At 41.0% G+C, this 25,456-nt stretch overlaps 1 protein-coding gene and 1 pseudogene across 1 annotated transcript; both read left to right on the top strand.

Annotated features, from left to right (window-relative positions):
• The first annotated feature begins 1,587 nt into the window (after positions 1-1,587).
• Positions 1,588-3,229, top strand: SPINT4 (serine peptidase inhibitor, Kunitz type 4). Its single transcript, XM_068524717.1, has 2 exons — positions 1,588-1,702; positions 3,042-3,229. The coding sequence occupies exons 1-2, from the start codon at positions 1,588-1,590 to the stop codon at positions 3,227-3,229; spliced, it is 303 nt and encodes a 100-aa protein (XP_068380818.1).
• A 9,597-nt stretch (positions 3,230-12,826) lies between these two features.
• LOC137750069 (GTP-binding nuclear protein Ran-like) lies at positions 12,827-13,844 on the top strand (annotated as a pseudogene).
• Positions 13,845-25,456: the final 11,612 nt, after the last annotated feature.

Here is a 25,456-nt window from a genome sequence, read left to right as displayed (position 1 = left end):
GGCCCCCACCTAGGTGGAGGATGGTGACTTCAGCCTGAGCACAAGATTCCTGGAGGACCACCCAGTTACCTCACCACCAACCAATCAGAAGAAAGCCTCACACCCTGCAGCCTTCACCCCAAATTTTGCCTATAAAAACTTTTCCCCCAGAACCATTGGGGAGTTCGGGGTTTTTGAGCACGAGCCGCCCATTCTCCTTGCTTGGCCCCACAATAAACTTTTCTCTGCTCCAAAAAAAAATAAAATGTATATGAAAATGCAAAATCCTAAAATAATGCAAAATTCAAGCAATTAAGAATGGTTTTGGAGCAGGAATATACAGTGTAGTGAAATAAAGAGTTCAGAAACTGAATAAAAGAGGCATTCATCATTAAATGGGTCTGGAAGCATTGAAAAAATGAAATCATATCTTTATTTTATACCTTACCAAAAATAATCAACTTCAGGTGGCTTAAAGGTTCAAATGTAAAAGTCAAAATTTCAAAAGTCTTACAGGAACACAGAACAAAGGTGTCCCACATTCCTAGGTAATAGAGTGTCATGAGTTCACATCTTGTGTCCACTACATAATAGATGTGTGACCTTGTACATATAACTTAACCTCAGCCTCAGTTTCTTCATCTGTAAGTGATGATCGTAATTGCACCTAACTCATGGGGTGCATGTGATAATTTAGTGAGATAGAAGTAGATATAGATATAGATATAGATATAAGGCTTTAAATAGTGTTTTGCATGAAGGAATTACTATAGGGGTTAGCTACTCTTGGGCTGCACCCCACAGTCCTGCAAGGCCTGTACTTGCCCAGCTTCAAGACTGAAGAAAGAGCCCAGAGTCAGCAACAGAGACATCTGTTTAATGGAGAGGGGGATTTACACGGCTGAAGCAAGGTCCTGGAGCGACACACCATCATGTGCAGCAGACAGTGGGCAGGACATGGAAGCAGTCTTCGCTCTGGGGGCCAGCAGGGGGGGCGGGTTAGCAGTTAAAGGGGAAATTGACTGTCAGGTTGGCTTATTGGTTACCAGGTAAACTAGCAAAGGGGCATGCCCTTCACCACCCCTTTGATGAGAACAATCATTAGCTGGGGCTTGGGGCAAGTATGTAGGAAGGTCAGTCCTGTGAGTAGGGTGTAGGTGAAGCAGGCACTGGTCAAGCAGGGGATGTACAGAGAGCAAGAGAACAGCCATCTTGAATGACCTGACCATACAGCTACTATCATTACTACTGTGTTTATTACATTCTTTCTGTTGTACCAGGATCAGTCTCTTCCTTGCTGTAGAAGGGTAAGGTGAGGAAAGGAAGCAATCCCTTTTTAATTCAATGCTCCGATGGTTCTACCCTCCATGGTTAAACGTACCCAGAAGCTCTGCATTCTAGATAAACATGAGACTCACTATCAGGGGTCTAATCAGCCTGGGACTTTCAGCTTCATGGCTGGATACCCAAGTACTCACCGTCCAACTCAATACCTGGAAATGCCCAGTCCTGGCCCTTGGGGTAAGTGGGTTCAGCCCTCTCAAGTATCAGGTCCAAAATATAACACCAGTTGATACCAAGACTCTCCTACTTGCTGCTAGCTGCACCATGAAGTCTACTGAGCTGGGATTTCTTTTGGGGTTCTTCGCCTTCTTCTTGCTGACTACCCCACTAATGGGTGGTGTTACTAGGATTTCTGAGAAAATATGTGGAAAACTCAAAGGTATGAAACTGAAACAGAAAATAAATCCAAAGACTAATTATGAAGGAGGAAGAAAGAGTTAGAAAAAACTTGATATCCAGGTGGTCCAGGAAGGTCCTCCTTTTGTGTCAATACCCATAAACTCTTACTACCTTGACTTGGGGCATTATCTACTCTAGGCATCTGATGAGAAAAAAAACAAACTGTGACACCAATAAGTCCTTTCCGCATGGGACTCTCTTTTGTAGGAGGTGCAAAGGACTAGAAGTATTCTGAATTAGGGGTTTCATGGCAAATTTCAAAGATCTCAGGCCATTCAAGAGTATGTACTGAGATGAGAGGGAAAAAAAAAGGAAAACTGAACAGACTGAGGCATTTTCAGTATCTAGGCTCTGGGGGAGTAGAGAATGCTTGAACACATGGTCGCTGTTCAGAGGAGCTCAACATGCAGATGTGAAAGGCAATGATGTTTTCTTCCACAGATAATGTGTACAGGCTCGAGTGCTTCCGTAACATGGGGAGATAGCACAGTCTACACCGTGAGTCAGACACCCCAAATTTCGGCCCTGCCGCTTAGCAAATATGTACACTTGTTCAAGTCACTCAATCCCTTACCACCCCTTAGCTTCAGTTTCCCTTGTGTTACACATAGATCAGAAAAATGCCTGTATCAGAGTATGTTTGTATAAAATAAGATTATGTATGTAACTGTATTTAAATAGTTACTTTTACCAAGGAATATATTCCAGTCTGGCTGCTTGAATAGGATGAATAACGATCTCTGGGTTGTCAATACAACCATGTTGAATAAAAACAGAAGATTTGCCTCTGGCAAGGGGACAGGGGGGAGAGATGACAGGGTATGAGGGTGAAAGAGCGTCACCTCCAGGGTTATGCACCTTGGTATGTATCCTGTGTCGAGTAGCAGGCACAGTTACCTCAAACTGGGGGCATGGTTAGTATAGTGAGTCTATGAAAACTGGAGGGTAAGCATTGTATGTCCTATGCAGGCAGTTAAGAGGAGAGAAAGATGAAAGTATGGAGAAGCAGGAGATTGTGCTTTAATAAAATGTAAGATGTGACAGGTAAACCTCATTACTTTGCACAAGATACCTGATACAACTTCCTGTTTCACTGCTCACTATGTCTCCAAGTCACTGCCCAGGACCAGAACCTAGAGTTTTAATCAATTTCCATGCCCAAGGGCAACCTTGCCAAGTGATCCTAATACCAAGAGAAAACCAAATGCCTTTCAGTGACCTTGAATAGGGAATATCTCCAGAGTAATGTGAGAAATTTTTAAGGGCCTGTGAAGACAACTCTCTATTTCCCCCTAACTCAATGGGAACCTCTCATGCAGATCCCTGCTTAATGGACTACCGATTTGGCAGCTGCTTTGAAATTCACCTTAGATATTTCTACAACAAAACTTCCAAAAGATGTGAAAGTTTTGTCTACTCTGGCTGTGATGGCAATCTTAACAACTACAAGCTTAAAATAGAATGTCAAGTAGCCTGCGATGAAGAGTACAAAGCAGCGGTGAAGTAAGGAATTCAATCTTGTCCTTGGTCCTTGGGGAGAGGAAAAGGATAGGCTCTGAGATCCCAGGACAAACCCTGGTTTGGGATGGGAAGAGGGAGGACTGTCATAATCAAAAGGTTTAATAGTTGGGTTGGAGCTCAGAATCACTTGTCAGTTTGCAGTTAGGAAATCAAAAGTCCAGAGAGAACATAATAGCCATCATTTATTGGACAATTACCATGTGCTGGGTACTACACTAAGTAATTTACATATATTGATAGAATTTAAAACTAAAAACACCCTAAGATAGATGTGTACCATTATTTTTATATGGCAGATGAGGAAACCACGTCCAATAGAGGTAACTAACTGGCCCCAGATCACATTATTAAATGACATGGCAAGATTTCTAAACAAATCTGATCATCCAGGGCTGGATCATCTTACGTGATCACCCAGACCCAAGCTTGAACTCCCAGACCTGTGAACTTCTTGTAGCAACATACTGTTTTATACAGCTAAGCTCCCAGCCCACACTGCACCATTTCCAAGTCATAGGAACTAGAAAGAGGTCCACGGAGGTAACAGCACTATGGCATGGCTGATTTCCATGAAACTGAGATGGAGCATGGCCTTGGGAGTAACTCAAAAGCAGAAATTTTGTTTTATTTATTTAATATCCCCAGTGACTCTTTTTTTTTTTTTTTTTTAGCTTTTTTTGATGTGGACTATTTTTAAAGTCTTCACTGAATTTGTTACAATATTGCTTCTGTTTTATGTTTTGGTTTTTTGGCCCAAGGCATGTGGGATCTTAGCTCCCCGACCAGGGATCAAACCTGCACCCTCTGCATTGGAAGGTGAAGTCTTAACCACTGGACCACCAGGGAAGTCCCTCCTAGTGACTCTTTGCAGTTCCTGGCACATAGAAGACAATGACTAAGTTTTGAGGGAATGAAAGAATGAGAGATTAATGGAAGAATGAGAGCTTAATCAATGCAAGAGGAAGGATATTGAAAGAGATGGCATCCTCTGGGCTTCCCCTGAGATAAAAATGACTTAAATTAGTAGAGGGAGACTTTCCAAAACCTATAACACAGGTCTGTTTTTTTGTTTTTTTTTTTTTTGTTTTGCTTAAACAGGTCGTAGTGGATTACAAGTTTAAAAATTCTGGAGCTTCTTGATACACCGTCTGAAACACAGATGTAGGACAAATCAGACCAATTTTAAGATCTTTATAAGTTCCATAATCCTTGAAAGTTGCATCCATTTGCTATTTTCCTGACTGCAGTGTTGTGTTTCCTGAGAACTCGTTGTATGATCATTAAAATGAAAGAACTTTATGTGTCAGCCCTTCCTCCTCTCTGAATATCCTCCCCCAGACCCCCACCACCTTATCCGGAGCTGGAATGTGAGCTGGTCCTAGCAATTACTCCCCTCTCCCCACTGAGCCATTCCTCACGCATGTACTCAATGCTTACACTGTTACAGGTGTGATGAGCCAAATATGGATAGGTTTGTATCACTTTGCCTCTCAGGTTGCGTAATTGGTAGAACCAAAGTACCAAATCTGTGCTACTCTTTGTCCTGAAAATCAAACCAAACAGTGAACCTGACACTCAAGTGAAATGTTCTCGCAGTCATAACAAATTTTTCTCTGTGTTGTTTTCTGATTCATGTTCACCAAACCAGGAGTCCCGATTAATTAAACTAACTTGCTGACATAATCTCTATTTATCATAGTTATTTGGACATTTTTTAGTACCTTCATCATGGACATTCGACTTGGCTCTTCTCCGTCCTTCTGGGAAAAGAACCCTCAGCTTCAATTCAGTGACTGTGTTTTAGCTCGCAAGAGAATGGTCATCCTAACACTGTTTTGCAAGTCTTCTGAATATAATGCTGCAAGGTTCGGCATGACCATGATCTTCCCAGCTGTGGGATACTCAGCTTGGCCATCTCATCTCTGAATTTCTTCAGGCATCTCTTCCCTGCACATCTTCCCTGTCCATCTTATTGACAAAATCCAATCCCTCACCTGTGAATCACATCCTGGACCACTGGTGACTAGGGTCAATGTCAGAGGCACTGTGGACCAGTGAGATCCTATAGCTAGACATGTAAGTCTGGTGTCTGCTCAATCTTAAGAATAAGAAAACCAGTCCCCTAAGCAGAGACAATTTTTTGCAAAAATTCTGATTACTTCAAAATCAGACCCTCATCCAGACAGGGTTTACTCTGAACATGTGTACATTCGAACTTTGGTGAAGACTCTAGAATTACAAGTCATTCTTGAGCCCCAACAGCTGCAGGAGACATGCTGTGGACCCTGAAATATAGGGACTAGGTTAATCTGACTGGTCCACATAAATGAAAGTTCTGAGATTTTCCTATCATGAGTCATGAAGCTGGGTGTCCCAGAAGTGGAAAGTTTGTTGGAGACAAAATAACATATACCCATAGTCTGTTTGCTCCCTCTTTCAGTCAACTCCTGGAAAAGCCAGAGACGTAAAAAGAAGGTATATAAATATTAATAACTAAAGTCAAGACTAAGAATCCTTTGAAGAAAGAAGGCAGTTGTATCTTGGAGAGAAAAGGATATTTTGATGCCTAAGACAGAGAGCTGGGCACCAAAGGTGGGAGAATGAGTTGCGTGACAGCTTTTGAGTTGTGTTACCCTCCCCAACACAAAAATCTGAGTCTGTCTGTGTCTGCTCCCTTACCAAAGCAGTAACAGCCCCAAGATACTGCAAGGGCAATTGAGATGACATAGTGGTGGTCTCAGAGCCCAGCTAGAGTAAGGGGTGTATAAAAACAGGTAGGTGCAATTGGACTAGCCAGACACAGAGTTTGTTTTCCCTTCTTCCTATACACACTGAGGGATAGATAACTGAACCTAAGGGAAAAAAAATTTCCATAGAAAACACATCAAGGGCAGAAGATATGTTCCCTGAGCATGCGGGGGAATAGTGTTATTCAGGAAGTAGCAAATGGGTGTAAATAAGCCCAGATTGTATTAGTGTGAGTCTCTGGCTGGAATTTTCCACCATCCACTTTAAATCAACCAAGAGAAGTGCCAGGTAAGAGATGTGGGCTTTGGCCCTTCTTCCCAACACTGCCTCGTCCCTCTCACACTAACCCATCCACCACATACATACACAATAAAAGCAAAAACTGCTCATATTCCAATGGACAAATGATCACAAACAAATTTTACCACAAACATGTCAACAAAGAGAAACAACAAGCTAAATAACCAATAGGAAATAACCCTGAATTAATTGAAGAGATAAATGAAATAGACATAATTAATATTCTCAACTAGATAAGAGTGCATATTGATATGTTAAGCAGGAACATATATTAACAAAGAAAAACCAACAAAAAATACAGGGTTTGGAAAATTTAATAGGTAACGTAAATGACACAATAGCTGAGATAAATCAAAAGCATACAGCCAAAGTACGAATTAGTGATGGTAGAAGATTAGGTCGAGGAGCCCTCACAAATATCAGAGAAGAATAAAGAAGTTTTGTTGTTGCTGCTGTTGTAGTTGGCCAAGCCACTCGGCTTGCAGGATCTCAGTTCCCCAACCAGGGACTGAACCCCAGCCATGGCAGTGAAAGCACCAAGTCCTAACCACTGGACCGCCAGGGAATTCCCAGAACTTTAAAATATAAAAATTAAGGTAGGGGAAGATGGCATAGTAAGAAGCACCAGAAATCTGTCTGCCCACCTAGACAACAGTGGCACTGGCAGAATCTTCTGAGGTAATTATTTTGAAACTCTGGAGTCTATTGAAGGCTTGCAACTTCCAGGGGAGGACTTGGATAATAGTTGCAATTCATTTCAGTCAATTTCAGGTCTTAGCAGAGCAGCAGCTACATATTCTCCACCCCCAGCCACATGGCTGACAGCTGTGCACATGTTCCTGGAGCAGCTTAACATAGCTGTAGCAGCCAACTTGGGCAAAAAGAATACTGTTCTCTAGATATCAGGGATCTATGCTCTGACTGCTGATTTCTACTTCTGATCATATAAAGAAGCACCTCCTCTTATTGTCACAAGCCCCTCCCCTTCAGGCCAAAGTGACTTCCAGGGATTTGAAGGGCCAGTGCTCTTTCCCCACCCTTCATTTTTTTCTTTTTGGGAGCCGGACATTAAAGATTAGGACATTTAAAAAATAACTACATATATAGGAAAAATTAGAAAGTGAGCATGCATGTCCAGGAAAGGGCTCAGAAAAGATGTGAGAGTATCTTAAGTTTACATTTCAGGCTGATCACAGGGACAACCTAAGGCAATCAAAAAAAAAAAAAAAGAAAAAGCACAAAAACAGTAACAAAATAAAACCACTCCCTGGGGAGGGGGGAGAATCTGATTTCCACAGTTACCACATTATTAGATTCAAATGTCCATTTTTCACCAAAAAAAAAAAAATCACAAGGCATACAAAGAAATATGAAAGTATGGACCATTCAAATTTTAAAAAATAAATCAACCAAAACTGTCCCTGAAGAAGATCTGATAGAAGATCTACTAGATAAAGATTTTAAAACAACTGTCTTAAAGATGCTCAAAGAACTAACATGAAGTAAAGAAAATGTATGAATAAAATGGAAATATCAATAAAGAGATTTTTTTAACTAAAAACAAACAGAAAAGAAATTCTGGAGCTGAAAAGTACAATAACTTAAATGAAAAATTCATTAGAGGGATTCAAAGGCAGATTTAAGCAGGCAAAAGAAAAAAGCAGTGAACTTGAACATAAGACAATGGAAATTATCAAGTCTCAAGAACAGAAAGAAAAAACACCTGTAGGACATCATCAAAATATATCAACGTACTCGTTGTGGGAGTTCCAGAAGGAGAAGTGAGACAGAAAAGAAGGAAAGAATATTTGACAAAATATGACTGAAAACTTCCCAAATTTGGTGAAAGATATGAATATAAATACCCAAGAATTAAAATAACTGCAAGATGAACAAGATACATATCTCTTGTAGATAAATATACATTTTTTTCCTCTCTGACCAGATTTTTTTAAATTAATTAATTTATTTTTTGGCTGCATTGGGTCTTTGTTGCTGCACGCGGGCTTTCTCTCATTCCAGGCGAGCAGGAGCTACTCTTTGTTGCGGTGCTTCTCATTGCGGTGGCTTCTCCTGTTACAGAGCACGGGCCCTAGATCACGCGGGCTTCAGTAGTTGTGGCACGCGGACTCAGTAGTTGTGGCTTGCAGGGTCTAGAGCACGGGCTCAGTAGTTGTGGTGCACGGGCTTAGTTGCTCCGGAACATGTGGGATCTTCCCGGACTAGGGCTTGAACCCGTGTCTCCTGCATTGGCAGGCAGATTCTTAACCACTGCACCACCAGGGAAGTCCCTGTTCTCACCAATTTTTAATCTTACTGATTCCACTATCCTTGTAATACAGGCAGACCATTACAACTTCCCATAAATCCATGAATTAGGTTGTCTTTGCTTCCAGGTAAAGTGGACAAGGACAGATATTTCCTCAAGCTCTTGCCACTTGGAAAATTTTCATTCCTCGCTGTCCTTCCGGGTAATGGAGCTATAAATGTTGAAGCAGTTGTTTTCAATCGGTCCTAACACACATACACAAAAGGACTACGCAAATCAGACCCTTTTTCACCATTAGTCCATCTGGTCTTTGAAAATTCCTGAAGAAACCATAAGTTTAGATTTCAAATACTGTGACAACACAACACAACACAACACAACAAGAGGAGTATATTTCATGGGCTGAGAGTGTAATTTGCTTTCTCATAAAATTTACTTGTGCCTTTGGGCCATGTCATAACTGGTCTAATGTAGACTCCTTCCTTATTTAAATAGACTTCTAATGGGTTTACTACGTACTCCAAGCTTTTCTCAAGCATCCTTCTTTTAAAAGTTTTATCCAGACAAAGCAGGGAGTTAATGACCCTCACTGTTTTCCACCCCATAACGTTTTCACCCAGTGTCTTAGACCTCACACACTGAAATGGAACATTTCATCTTCTCTCCCTGAGGACCTGCAGTTCTGAACATTCACTCCCACGCTTGCACATGACCATACAGGAACTTCGGGAACCCAATATTTAAATAATGGTGCCATCAGGTAGCCCTTCTTCTCAACACATAGGGGAAAAATACAAGGCATTCAGCACTCTGGAATATATTTATTCCTTCATCATAGCCTAGGGCCTCTCCCACGCAGCCCTGCCACTATTCAGCCTTGTCCTAATAAGGACAATGGAGCTGGTGATCAGGAGAAGCAAAGATGTTGACCTTGCTGGAACCATGGAACCAGAACCTTCAGATACCTTTTACTCCAGCCTTTGGCCCTGATCTTTCTTCATGCTGTGGAGAATGTACTCCAGCCAACACAAGATACTTAGCCTCTACCCACTGACTATTAAATCAGATTCCAAGTCTTTTACACAGTTTAATTATGAAAGCCTTAAAAAAAAAAAAAGGAATTATGCCTCATTTGGCTTCCTCTAACAATATATGACCTAGCATAGCAGAGAAACTAATTATATATTGATTACGTTATCAACACAGGACTGGATCATAATGACACTCTAGAACTCAAGTATGCAAAAACATTTAAAGGTTATCAGAAATTTTAAAACATAAGTTTAACATTTTTCAAAAATAATGTTCCACCTAGATCCATATCAAGGTTGCTTATATTTGTTGCCACATAGAGTATATATTATTAATCACATGGCAATGTGGAGTCATAATATATATAACAGAATTGATATAGTCTATGCATTACAAGCTAAAATGTTTTCATCCTTTCTCACTCATAATGTCCAAGTACAAAATAATAATTTACCGCCTTAGCAAAAAGAAAATATCCTGGCACTAATAAGATAACAGAATTAAGATTTGCCCGGGACTCCCCTGGCGGTCCAGTGGTTAAGACTCCACGCTTCCAATGCAGCGGGCACGGGTTCGATCCCTGATCAGGGAACTAAGATCCCACGTGCTGCATGGCAAGGCCAAGGAATTAAAAAAAAAAAAATTTGCCCAATATGAACCAAAATCCCTGAACATTAAAAGCCTAGATTCTCTGACTCTTACCCAAATACTCACAGCTCCCCATTCTCCCATTCATGAGTTGTTCCTGCCCACACTTATAGGAAAGAAGGGACACCATGATTGAGAGTCCAATATGTGGAGGGAAAGTTCTGCAAAGAAAAATTGGGGTGCTATTTCCAGATGGAGGATAGTGGACAAAACCAAAAATACTCACTACATTCCACCCCTTGACTCTTTAACTCATATGCACTGTTTTCCATTCATAAACTTTTTAAGGCTTATGATTAAAATAGCCAAAAGCATTTAACACAACCCAAAAAGAGACCATCGGAAGTCCCATTCACTACCTCAACTACCTTCAGAGCTAGGGTTGTACAGGTAAAGTCCCTTCTCTTTTAGCACTACCTGAATCCTGCCAGGAAATTCGGCAACCAGTGTATCAAATGGCAAGTTTCAACATCAACCAACATGTCTTAAATAAAACAGTAAGTAAAATGGAGAAGAGGGAATTTCATTTAATTCTATAATACAAGCAAGGAAAAATACGTAGCATATTTGTGCTGTATCTTACAAGGCTGTAACTTGTTTTAAAAACATTCCTCCTCCAAATATTGTACATTCCATATTGCCCCACCTTTGGCCAGAACCTCTGTTTAACTGGGCTCTTTACACATTGGGTAACCCAAAGTAACATTCTAGACAGAAGACATATGAGCTCATGGTGGGACTTCCTGGGTAGTTTTTAATCTTTCCATCTTTCAGGCTTTCATGCTTTCTAACTTCCATGAACCTTTACCGCCTCAGATGATGTACAATACATGCTCTAGGGCTTCAGAGTCCCTTCGGTGAAGCATTAACCATATCCCCCTTGATAGGCTCATTCACTGTAGATAAAAATATAATCCTTCTTTTCCTGCTTTACCAGGTGAAAGACAATTCCAATTGAGCCCATAAATGTGGGTTAAGGAAGCTGTGACACCACAGAAAAAAGAGGCTTAGCCGTAAGTGAAATATAACTGCAATGAAATTGCCTGGTCCGATACAAAGTCCTTCCCTCTAATGGAATGCTACTGGGTACAGGAGTGTCTCAAGCATTTCTCAAGAACTTTCAATTGTTAGTTTTCCACTAGACAGAACAGAAAATGCAATGGAAAAAAAAATAAAGGAAATTTAATGACCCTCATTGTTTTCTGCCTCACACCTCTTTCATCTAAAATTTTGTGCTGTATGCTTTCCACTGAAATGGAACATCTCACTTTCTTCCCCCAGAGACATGCAGTGCAGGACTTTCACTGCACGTGATAACAGAGATACTTCATGCAAAACACCAAGGTTTCCAGCATCCTGGGGGATATTCATTCAATTCATTATAGCCTAGACCCTCTCCCATTCAGTTTTCCTTCTCCTTATTGGGAGCTGGGCTAGTTAGTAAGTTAAACAAAAATGTTAACACTGTTGGAACCATGGAGCAAGGCACCTCCAGACTCCTGGCCCAACAGTGAGGAATAGAGATCAAGAGTTTAGCTTCTACTAGGTAGATCTTAAATATTCTCACAACACACACACACACACACACAAATGGTAATTATATGGGGTGATGGATATGTTAATTTGCTATCACTTCACAGTGTATACGTATATCAAAACATCATGTTGCACACCTTAAATATAATTTTTATTTATCAACTGTACTTCAATAAAGCTGGGGGGGGGGGGTAGGCCTGACTAGTCACCTCATGTTTCTACATTTCAAGCTTTTTATCTTCTATTAAACTTTACTGCTTAATACAGTGGTATTATGCAATTCGGTGTTTGCTTCACTTACCCTATTGTGATACATTAACCCTATTTTCTCCTGATATGGTCAACTGAATAAAATTGAGCATCCAGAAATAAATTCTTACATTTTTGATCAATTGATTTCCAACAAAGGGGCCAAAATAATTCAATGGGGAACTCAGTCGTTTTTTCAACACTGGGGTGCTGGGACGATAGGATATACACATGCAAAAGAGTAAAACTGGACCTCTACCTCACATCATATACAATAACTAACACAAAATGGATCAAAGACCTAACTGTAAGAGCCAAAACTATAAAACTCTTAGAAGAAAATGCACAGAGGCAAATCTTTGTCACCTTGGGTTAGGCAATGGTTTGTTAGAATGACACTAAAAGTACAAGTGACAAAAGAAAAAATAGATACATTGGTCTTCATCAAATTTTTAAAAATTGTGCTTTAAAGGGCACTAACAAGAAAGTGGAGGGAATTCCCTAGAGGTCCAGTGGTTACGATTCCATGCTTCCACTGCAGGGGGCACGGGTTTGATGCCTGGTTGGGGAACTAAGATCCCGCAAGCCCTGCAGTCAGCCAAAAAAAGAAAAAGTTTTATTCATAATTGCCAAAAAATGGAAATAAACCAGATGCCCATCAGTTGATGAATGGGTAAACAAAATGTGCTATATTCATACAATGGAATATTATTTAGCAATAAAAAGGAATGAAGTACTGATACATGCTACAACATGGATGAACCTTAAAAATATTATGTTAAGATGGGGCACAGAGATGCTTCTGGAAGAAATATCACAATGACTGCCCAAGGAGAACCCCGAGTTCAGTTCAAACTTATACTGGTTGGTGATGGTGTTACTGGAAAAACTATTTTCATGAAACATCATTTGACTGGTGAATTTGAGAAGAAGTATGCAGCTACTTTGGGTGTTGAGGTCCATCCCCTTGTGTTCCATACCAGCAGAGGATCTATTAAGTTCAATGTATGGTCAGTTGGTCAGAAGAAATTTGGTGGACTGAGAGATGGCTATTATATCTAAGCCCAGTGTGCATTATAATGTTGGATGTAACATCAAGAGTCACCTACAAGAATGTGCTTAACTGGCATGGAGATCTCGTAGGAGTATGTAAAACACCCCCACTGTGCTGTATGGCAACAAAGTGGATATTAAGGACAGGAAAGGTAAGACAAAATTGTCTTCCACTAAAAAAGAATCTTCAGGGACTTCCCTGGCGGTGCAGTGGTTAAGAATCTGCCTGCCAATGCAGGGGACACGGGTTCGAGTCCTGGTCCAGGAAGATCCCACATGCCGCGGAGCAACTAAGCCCGTGCGCCACAACTACTGAGCGTGCGCTCTAGAGCCCGCCAGCCACAACTACTGAGCCCACGTGCCGCAACTACTGAAGCCCGCACGCTTAGAGCCTGTGCTCCGTAGCAAGAGAAGCCACCGCAATGAGAAGCCCGCGCACCACAACCAAGAGTAGCCCCCTGCTTGCTGCAACTAGAGAAAGCCTGCGCGCAGCAGCGAAGACCCAATGCAGCCATTAAATAAATAAATATTTTTTTAAAAAAAGAAATTTCAGTACTATGAAATTTCTGTCCTAAGTAAATTCAACTTTGAAAAGTCCTTCCTCTGGCTGGCTAGAAAATTAATTAGAGATCCTAACTTGGAGTTTGTGGCATGCCTACTCTTGCCCTACCAGACTGTCATGCACCTGGCTTTGGCTGTGTAACATGAGCATGACTGAGAGGTTGCTCAGACAACTGTTCACCCAAATGAGGATGACGACCTGTGAGAAAATGAGTCTGGAGAACAATGTCAGAAGTCTAGTTTTACAGGCAACTGTCCTATGATGTCAGTGGTGCAGCATGTTTGCCACTTTATTATTATATAAGTTGAGCAGGATATGTGCTTAACCTTTGGGGTGCTGAAGGAGAAGGACAGGCTTCAGAGTGAATGTGGCAGTTTTAAAAATTCCTTCTTTTGTTTTTTGGACCTGCATATTTAGCTGTTTTAGAATGCAGCTGTTTATTCCTTTAGTGTCGAATAGAAGATTGCTACTATCACATCACAATATTCAGTGGTGAAATCTTGTTACTGTCATTCCTCCCTTTCGTTTAGAATCAGAATAAAGTTTTATTTCAAATATCTTTTTTAAAAAAGAGAGAGAGAGAGAAAGGGAAAGGAAAGATTAAGTGAAAGGATCCAGACACAAAAGGCCCAAAATTGTATGATTCTATTTATGTGAAATATACAGACAAGGCAAATTTATAGCGACAGAAAGTAGATTAGCGGTTGCCAGGGGCTAGGGCAATGGGAGAATGGTGTATGAGTTTTCTTTCTGGGGTGGTGAAAATGTTCTGGAATTAAATAGTGGTGATGGTTGCACAATTTGTGACTGTGCTAAAAACTATTAAATTTGTGAGCATGTAAATTATATCTCAATTTTTTAAAAGCAGTGTGGTAGTTGTACAGGAATAAAAACATTCATAGATAAATGAGATAGAAAATCCAGAAAGTGATCCAAGTATAATTGAGAAAATGATGAAGTAGCATTTCAAATCAAGGGAAATTTTATATATCCTTCAATAAATGATCAGACAATTTGCTGTTCATTTGATACGGTAGTCAAATTAGATCCCTACTCCACACATTTATACAAAAATAAATATCAAATATATTAAGGTTGTAAATGTAAAAAAAATAAAATGATAAACTAATAGAAGAAAATATATGAAAACATTTTTCTAAATTTGGAGTGATAGAGGACTTTCTAAGACAGAAAACTCAGAAGCCCCTATGTTTGTTTGTGTGTTCATGTATTTATGAATGACAGATTTCATCATATAACTATATGTATATAATTATATAAACATTAAAAGTACACAATTGAAGAAACCACAACAGGATGAGAGGGCAAATAATATCCTGGGAGAAAACACTTACAGCAAATTAAGACTCATAATTTATAAAGTACTCTCATAAATCAGTAAGAAAAAAGATATCCCAAGATAAAAATAACCAAAGTGCAAGAAGAGGCAAGGCAATTCACAAATTCAAAATGTCAATACCATGCTAAAATAATCTCATCCCCACTAGTAGTCAGGGAAATATAAGTTAATGGTCTGCCATTTTTCACCCTTTAAATTTACAGATAAATGAGCATTGGCAAGGCTGTGATGAACTGGGTAATATCTGCTGAATTTTATAATGTATAATACATGCTTTTGACCCCAAAGCTCACCTCTAAAAACTTATGTCATAGAAATAATTGTACATAAAGATCCATGTTCAAGAATATTCACTACAGCATTATTTGTAATTATCTATCAAAAACAATCTACTATGTTCATAGCAGCACTGTTTACAATAGCCAAGACATGGAAACAACCTAAATGTCCATTGACAGATGAATGGATAAAGAAGATGTGGTACATATATACAATGGAATATTACTCAGCCATAAAAAAGAATGAAATAATGCCATTTGCAGCAACATGGATGGACTTAGAGACTGTCATACTAAGCGAAGTAAGTCAGAAAGAGAAAGACAGGACTTCCCTGGTGGTCCAGTAGTTAAGACTCCACGCTCCCCATGCAGGGGGCATGAGTTCAACCCCTGGTCAGGGGAAGATCCCACATGCTGTGTGGCACGGTCAAAAAAAAAGAGAGAGAGAGAGACAAGTAACATATGATATCCCTTATATGTGGAATCTATTAATAAAACAAGACAAATGAACATATCTACAAAATAGAAACAGACTCACAGGCATAGAGAACAGACCTGTGGTTGCCAAGGGGTGGGGGGGAGGGAAGGACTGGGAATTTGGGATTAGCAGATGCAAACTTATATATAGGATGGGTAAACAACAAGGTCCTACTGTATAGCAGAGGGAACTATATTCAATATCCCGTGATAAACCATAATGGAAAAGAATATGAGGGAATTCCCTGGTGGTCCAGTGGTTAAGAATCCACCTTCCAATACAGGGGGCGTGGGTTCAACCCCTGGTCAGGGAACTAAGATCCCATGTGCCGTGCCACACAGCCAAAAAGAAAAAAAAAAAGAATATGAAAAAGAATATTTATATATACACACACATATATATACATATATATATAACTGAATCACTTTGCTGTACAGCAGAAATTAACACCACATTATAAATCAACTATATTTTGATAAAATCTTAAAAAACTATCTAATTGGCCATTAATACCAAAAAATTAAATTATGATACATTGATGTAATCCATGTAGCTATTTTAAAAGCTCAGCAATATAATGTTAAGGGATAAAAGTAAGTCCCACGGCTTCCCTGGTGGCGTAGTGGTTAAGAATCTGCCTGCCAATGGAGGGGACACGGGTTCGAGCCCTGGTCCGGGAAGATCCCACATGCCGTGGGGCAACTAATCCCATGTGCCACAATTAGTGAGCCTGCACTCTAGAACCCGCGAGCCACAACTACTGAAGCCCACAGGCTTAGAGCCCGGGCTCCGCAACAGGAGAAGCCACCGCAATGAGAAGCCCACGCACCGCAATGAAGACCCAACACAGCCAAAAATAAATAAATTAAAAAAAAAAAAAAAGTCCCAGATGCATCTGCATAGCATGATTTCAATTGTGTCTTTGGTTTTTTTAAACTAAGATAGAAGCTCTCTTAATGAAACCCACTTAATGAATTAATTGGCATTCCATTTCCTGTATAAAATATACTGACTGATTTGTTCCCACCTTGGGAGGCATAGGTAGTAGACGACTAAAACATAATTTACCGTCAAAATGGTGATTCTAGCATTTGGAGGAGCGAAGAACACTGAAACCTAGAAATAGGTTTCTAGCATATGGGGAAAAGTTGGAGATTGAAGGGAGGGATTGAGAGAAGTGGCTTTCCTTACTTTCTCCAAGTCAATAAAGAAGTTGATAGGGAGGGGCTTCCCTGGCGGTCCAGTGGTTAAGACTCCACGCTCCTAACGCAGGGGGCACGGGTTCGATCTCTGGTCTGGAAACTAAGATCCCGCGTGCTGCCTGGCGTGGCCAAAAAATAAAATAAAATAAACCATCTATAGATTTCAAATATTAAAATTTTTTAAAATAAAAATAAAGACATTTATTTAAAAAAGAAATTGAGAGGGATAGATACCTTTTTATTTTTCTGTAATTTTAAAATATTTTTCTAGTAAGGGGTTTAAAAGATACAGAATATGATTAACAAATGTTTGATCAAACTTACCAGTATAATCATTCATCTCACCAGTAAAATCGGCATTTATTTAAACTGCATGCATGTTTACAAATGAAGTTAGGCATTTTGTTATGTACTGAGTCCGTTTGAGTAATTTCATTTTATGGAGATTTTTATACTTTTAACCATAAAAACACACACAAAACATTTCCTAGTAAATTTTTCATCTCCTCCATGTTTGAGTTCTATCCTTTTCACATTCTTTTTATTGAAGATGTTTATTTCTTCTCTGTTTTTCTTAACCATGCTTGTCAAAGTTTTGTCATTTTGATGGTGCTTTTAAAGTACAAACTTCTCATTTTTTTTGGCAGTTTTAGTGTTTCTTTTTTTCTAATTCATTCATTTCAATTACTATCCTCATCAATCTCTTATTTTATATTTATTTTGCTATTTTCCTTCCAGTTTAAGTTCAAGGCTACATTAACTGATTTTCCAATGTTTACATTTATATATTAAAGCACGGATAATAATTCATCTACAACTGTTCATTATTGAGATATTGATGTGATGCTGACGTCCTGAGCCATGAGTCATCATGATCCCTTGATGTGGAGGTGAAAAGGGGAGGCTGAGGTTCACCGCAGAGCTTTGACAAACCGTGACCTTGCAAGCTACATGGCTGGGTACCCAAGCACTTACTGTCCTGCCCACTAGGCTAATTCTGGATGCACCAAAACCCTGCCCAGGCACAGGCCCCGAGGAGATGGAATCAGAGAGATGGGTTCACCTCCTCTCAAGAGAAGGAGCTCTGCCCGCAATATATAATATCAGCCTGGTCCAGGACTCTCCTAATCTACTATTGGCAACACCATGAAGTCTGAATGGATTCACTTTTCTCTGTGCCTCATCTTTTCCATGCCCCTCCATACACCTTCAGGTTTCATCTTTCCTCCAGCTCTCAGAAGACAATTGTGTGAAAGTGGATATCTTGGAAGTAAGGCAAAATAGGAGGGGACACCCAGGAGGACACTGTGAAGGAGAAGGGGGTCTAGGCAGCCCAGAGGTTGTTGCTACCAATAAGCAGGAATCAAGTCCTCCTTCTATCTCAAACCGTATGGCTCTAGAGCATCTGATTTGGGGAGTTACACTGAGTTCTGCCTGAGGACGGGAGAAGGAGGAAGACAGAAAATACAATCGACTTAAGTTTTTTCCAAGAGATTTCAGTGTAAGAGGAGTGGAGATTATGAAAATTGGGTCGATATCTGGAGTGTCCAGGAAATTCCTTTATTGGTGGGATATATGTGTGTGAGTGAGAGTGTGTGTGTGTGTGTGTATGTGTGTGTACTAGGTGAGTTTCAATTCTATTTAACACATACGTACAGGACCACTGTGTTATATTCCACAGATACAGGGAAGCAGAAGCTATCATTCACAGACTTAGGGCACTCACATTCTTTTTTTTTTTTTTTTTTTACTCACATTCTACTTATTTAAATTAATTTGCTCGATTCACATTCTGACGGACATGCATGAAATACTCAGGGTAAACAGAGCAAATTCCTCATTGTGGATAAGGGCTGTAGTTGAACTTCCAGAAGACTGATATTAACTCCTTCTTTGTCTCCAATATGGTCATCATTGCTCCTGCTCTAACCACTCATCTCCGTGGTCTCAGTGAGACAAGGTGAGTGTGAATGGGTAGGCCAAAAGGGAGGCTGGACGGAGGAGGACACAGACTCTGGTGGAGGAGAGGAACATCTTCTGCCAGACTGGGCATTTTAAGCCTACCCTTCCGGAATAGATGGAGAGGGTCAAAGGCCTTTTTAGCTTGTATGTTTGCAGAGACACTATGGAGGTGAAAGTCAGGGCTCTGACCTGTGTCCCTGGGAGATGCTTTCCACATGGGAAAGCATGTGGAGAATCAGGAAGTGAGATAGATTTAAAATCCAGAAGGAGTACTGTGATAAATGGAGAAAGCCTCAGGTCTTTCCTGCTTTCATCTCTAAGGTAGTAGAGCTACCTTACTGTCCTTCTCCAGCTGTGTATCTGAGTGACAGACCCAGGCTCCAACTAGAATCATTGCCCCATATCACATACACAGCGAAATTTATGCTCAAGGAAATCTCCCAGTGTTCAAGGATCAGGCAGATTCCTGTGGGTTGATGAGCATTAGTAGGCTGAGTCCGTGAGGAGAAGAATGCCAACTTGGCCATAGAAAAGATAACCTGACTCTGGCATTCTCCTGCACAGATGTCTGCAACTACCCTCCAATGGCCGGCACCTGTAAGTTAACTTTGACCAGATACTACTACAACACCTTGACATACATGTGCGAGCCCTTCGTGTTCACTGGCTGCGGAGGCAACAGAAACAACTTTAAACAAAAATATCTCTGTGAAAAATTTTGTCTTCCTGAAAGGTAGATCTCTCAGCCACCCCCTCCTTCAATTCCAACGACACCAAATACTAGGAACCATGGTTTGTGGGGGGGGGGGGGTTAATTAATTTATTTATTTGGTTCTGCTGGGTCTCAGTTGCAGCTGGAGGGCTCCTTCGTTGCGGCTCACTGGCTCCTTAGTTGTGGCATGTGAACTCTTAGTTGCAGCATGCATGTGGGATCTAGTTCCTTGACCAGGGATCAAACCCAGGCCCCCTGCATTGGTAGCGCAGAGTCTTACCCACTGGACCACCAGGGAAGTCCCGAGACCTCAGATTTTTGGATCAGGAAGGAAGTTTAAAGGCACTTCTTGCTGGGTAACTGTGTTTTGGCATTTACCAGCCTGCACGTTAAAGCTTGGTGTATACTCATCAGTCTCCTTACTAACAGTATACACCATTTTTGGACCACTCACACATCTTTTTTTTATATATATATTTATTTTATTTATTTATTTATTTGGTTGAGCTGGATCTTAGTTGCAGCAGGCAGGCTCCTTAGTTGCAGCTCGCCAGTCCCTTAGTTGTGGCATACGAACTCTTAGTTGCGTCATGCGTGTGGGATCTAGTTCCCTGATCAGGGATCAAACCCCGACCCCCTGCATTGGGAGCACACAGTCTTAACCACTGTGCCACCAGGGAAGTCCTGGAACCATGGTTTTTCCAGAAAAATCGAGTGAGAGGTGAGGAGAAATGGAGCAAGGTGACAAGACATTATACTTGGGTTGGGGACAGTCAGTCATAGGCACAAATTTCAATGTCTTAAGTCATTTAGTCCAACGAAACTCTTTTGAAATTGTCAAAATTGAGGCCCAGAGAAGTTAATGACTTGCTAAACTCACTTAGAAAAATGACATAGATCCAGACCCTCTGAGTTCTTCCCCCAGCATGTCACTACTACCATGATGGCCTCAGGTCTTGGAGATCCTGTCCAACACCATATGGTTGCACAGTTAAAAGAGAAGTTATGGGAGTGTGGAGAGTAGGTGAAGACAAATACCATGGTTCAATATCTATAGTGAATGGCTAAACTATAGACATGCTCAAGAGCACAAACATCACTTTATTAACTTGTCTCTCCTCAGGGTCTAGCACTAGATTTGCTCACTAATATTTTACGGATAGATGTATGGATCAGGAGAGAGTATTAGTATTAAAAACAGCTATGACGTTCTGCTAACATGTAAAGGAACTATTGATTCTTCCAATGACTGTATGAATCACTAAATTTGTTTATTTGTTAACAGTGACAGAAGTTAAGGAAAATCAGCTTAATACGACAGAAAGAAGAAACAAGGAAAAAGAAATATTCTTCATGAAGAATTATGCCCAAATTATTCTGAGTAAATAAATTGGACTATACTGCTTGAAGGTTTTTGAATTCAGAATTCTTACTAATTTCCTTGCCCAGCTTTGTCTTTCCTGTTGATTAGATATATTAAAATTTTAAATGAAAATTTCCTGTATGTCAGCCCTGATGTAAATTCACTCATCTCTCCCATCCTAGATTCCTCCAACATAAACAAGTGACCTCTCCGAGGTACCAACCTAGCCATGTAATGAGTCAGTCTGTATAAAGGCAATCATTGTTGCTATCTCCTTGGCATGACCTTCCAAAACTGAGTTTGTTTCTGTATTTTGTCACTGACCCCAGTGGATTCCCATGCAAGTGGCACAAAAACAATCATCATTAAATTATTCCTCTGCCCCCAATCAATGAGCATCCAACCCCCAACAATGCTCATATGCTAGGGAAATATCTCTGGTGCCCCAAGGGCCAGCAATACAGGAATTGTGACTTTACAGCTGGGAACTACAAGTCTTAAACCAAGCTGAACCTCTACAGTCAGAGTATAGAGGATCATTCCCCTTTGCCCTAACTGCCTTATTCATAATCTTGTCAAGGACCCAGCCTCACAAATGAGTTCAGAGATATGAGTAGAGTAGGTCAATATGCTACGGGCCATAAACAGTAGGGGGAACTATAGCTTAGGGTAAAGCCACATGTGAATGTGCTGAACCCCTGCCTCTGGACTATGGGAACAGCATTGGAGAAACCTCAGCAGTTGGAAGAAAGCATAGGTTATTAGAGATGTCACCATAGCCCCTCACCCAGGAATTACTCCTGTGCAGAAAAGGACAAATGAAACAAGAAAGTAGCCTCTGGGTGTTGAGTCAGAGGCTAGTATCCCGACCGTTCTGAGTCCATATAAAATATTGTTCCAGGCCTGACATCATGGGTATAACCTACCTGGTGCCCATTCATGGATTCTGAAGACTTTCCTCCCTCTGACTATTGTGAAACACAGTGTTATATAAAGACTCAAGTATCATTTCCTTGAAAGTCTCTCAGAACTATATTCTGGTATTCCAAAGAATGACTTTTGTGAATTTTTTTAATTAAATGGGTGGGGAAAAAAAAAGAATATAAGAAGGACAATTAAAAAAAAAAAAAAAGCCAGCAGCACCAGCACTCCCTGGGAGCTTGTTAGAAATGCAGACCCTGGGCCCCAGCTGAGAACAGTGGAATTTGCATGTTAACAAGACCCCTTGGGGGAATTCCCACCAAAAAAAAAAAAAAAAAAGAACACTTGGCCATGTATATTCTCATTTCACAAGTACTAACCTGTGAAAAATCAGGAAGCTGTCAGGAAAGGAGATCTAGCTGACATAACTTCTTTTCTTTCTTTGTTTTTTTCTTTTGGCCACGTGTTATGTGGGATCTTAGTTTCCCCAACCAGGGATCGAACCCATGCCCCCTGCAGTGGAAGCGTGGAGTCTTAACCACTTGACCCTCAAGGAAGTCCCTGACATAACTTCCTTTTTTTAAAATGTTGATTTATTTATTATTTACTTATTTATTTTGGCTGCACCGGGTCTTAGTTGCAGCACACGGGATCTTCATTGTGTCATGTGGACTTTTAGTTGCAGCATGCATGCAGGATCTAGTTTCCCGACCAGAGATCAAACCCGGGCCCCCTGCATTGGGAGCGCAGAGTCTTACCCACTGGACCACCAGGGAATTCCCTGACATTACTTCTTAGAATGAAAGTTTCTCCTGCATCAGCCATCTATGACTTGGACCCATAAAATGTGAAAGGCTCTTAACAGGGATCTTTATGGCCCTAAGGACTTCAAGCAAGCTGTTTAGTATCCCTTTCTCTTTCCTAGTAGCAGCCTATTTCCTTCCAGGGAATTCTCTTCCTCCATTCTAGTGTCTTATGAGGGTTGGTTCCAGGTGCCTGCTAACCACAACACAAGTCAAAAGTCTAGGAAACAGATCTTTTCTCTACACATCTCACCACGAAGGGGCAGCACATCAGTTAGGATCTAAGTTCTCAACCAGGGGCCATTTTTCCCCCAGAGGACACGTGTCAATATCTGGGGATAGTTGGTCGTCACAAATGAGAGTGAAGGTTTGGGGAGGGTGTGGCCAAGGTGGCAGAATAGGAAGACCATGAGCTCACCTCCTCCCACTGGCACACCAAAATCATAACCATTTACTGAGCAACTATCTCTGAGAATGGCCTAAAGATTAGCAGAAAAGATTTTCCACGATGAAAGGAGGAACCACAATGAGATGGGTAGGAGGGGCGGAGTCACTGTATAGTCAAGACCCACACTGCCAGGTAGGCAACCCACAAACAGGAGGATAATCGCAATTACAGAGGTTCCCCCCAAGGAGCAAAGCATCTGAGCCCCAAATCAATCTCCCCAGCCTGGGGGTCCTGCATCGGGAAGATGAACCCCCAGAACTGTCTGGCTTTGAAGGCCAGTAAGACTTGTATACAGGAAAGCCAGAGGGCTGAAGGAAACACAGACTCCACTCTTCAAGGGCACAAAATCTCATACGCTCAGAATCCCAGTGCAGAGGCAATAATTTGAAAGAAGCCGAGGTCAGACCCACTTGCTGATCTTGGAAAGCCTCCTGGAGAGAAGGTAGGACATAGACACTGACAGCAGCCATTTTTTGGAGCTCAGTCTACCACGAGGACACTGGTGCTGGCAAACACCAGTTTGGACTCCTTCCTCTCTGCAGGGCCCCCTCCACCCACCAGCAGGCAGGCACTAGCCCTGGGACCCCCTGGACCAGGAAGCCAGCTGCCCCAGGACCCAGCCCCACCTACAAGTGGGCTGGCAGCCTCCACACAAGGAAAGACCTGGCAACCAACCACAGCAGGGCCAGCCATGCCTACCAAACTGCCCACAGTAGTGCCACTGGGACCCAACCTAGATGACCTTCCTGCCTAGATGATGCTTTCTCCCTCTTGACCCTCCAGGGTGCATCAGTTCCAACCATGGAGGCCCAGCTTCCCATGAATCATGTGAGCTCCGATATTGTTCCGGCACACTCCCATCTGCATGAGTTAGCCAGCATCTTTCTATTGCTGGTAACCAAGAACCTTAACACACAACTACCCAGTTGGATGAGGGCTTCATTCCAGGGCAAGGCAGGCTCACTCAGTTGCTAGGCTAAACATGCACTTAAAGCATGAGCAAAGTAATTTAAACAGTTCAGCCTTAATGAACTTAACCAGAATTTGTAATCAGGAAAACTAGAAAGATATTATTTTCATTTCAGTATAAGTGTAAGTTTTGCATTGAGTACCTTAAACTGTTCATTCTTAGGGACCCTGATGGTCTGGGCTATTTGATGGAGACTGAGGCGTGTTTGCTTTGGTTTTGAGTTTCAGCGCTAAGAAGGCAGAAGAAAACAAGGGGAAGAGAAGGGAGCAAGTTGTTCATTTTATGTGGCCTTGGGTGAGAGAATGCTCGAAAGAAAAGCCTGTATTTAAAGGGGAAAAAAAAGGGAATTCCCTGGCAGTCCAGTGGTTAGGACTTGGTGCTTTCACTGCTCAGGGCCCGGTTTCGATCCCTGGTCAGGGAACTAAGATCCCGCAAGCCGCGAGGTATGGCCAAAAATAATAATAATAAATAAATAAAGGAAAATAATTTTAACTGGGAGAACTCTAAAAATGGAAAGATATAAGCTCCATATCAAATGGATCAATGCAGAACAGAAGACCTTAACATTGAAACCAAGAACACTCTATATCAAGAAAAATCAATAGCAATCTTATCTGCAAGCCCAAGAAGTGTTGCAAAAAGATAGAGGCTTTGTCACCTAAAACACTTATTGGCTTCATTGAAATAAAATTGAAAATAAAAGCCTTTGAAACCATTTGGCAAAGATCATGGGAAACAGCAAAAGCCTTGTTAAATATTAAAAAATTAATAAATAGTTAAGGAAACAGAATACTTTAACAATTAAAAATCATGTCTCTCTATGACATACTGTTGAATGACAAACGCCTATATTACAGAACCACAGGCACTTCCCCTGATTGCTACCCATATCAACACTTGTGACGGTTATCTATGGGCCAGGAGATCTTCCTCTTTGAACTTTTCTGTATTGTTTGGATATCTCAACAATGATTATGCAGTTTTTTCAAAAGATAATAAACTGGAAAAGGAAGCGATGAAGGAAGAGGGAGGGGGAGGAGAAAAGGAATAACAAAAAAGACTCATGACCCCAAGCCTATAAACAGCTCTGAACATATGGGAAAGCTGAAGAAGAAAAACAAGAGAATGGTAAAGGCTGGATGAACATTTCAGATTACTGAATTAGGATGGGACTTCCCTGGCAGTCCAGTGGTTAAGACTCCATGCTTCCACTGCAGGGGGCAGGGGTTTGATCCCTGATCAGGGAACTAAAATCCGGTTTGCCGCACTGCACAGCCAAAAAAAAACAGTTTATTGAATTGGGCTCACAGATCCTTGTA

The sequence above is a fragment of the Eschrichtius robustus genome, chromosome 16, assembly GCF_028021215.1.
Source record: "Eschrichtius robustus isolate mEscRob2 chromosome 16, mEscRob2.pri, whole genome shotgun sequence".
Classification (NCBI taxonomy): Eukaryota; Metazoa; Chordata; class Mammalia; order Artiodactyla; family Eschrichtiidae; genus Eschrichtius; species Eschrichtius robustus.
This window is presented reverse-complemented; position numbering and strand designations above follow the sequence as displayed.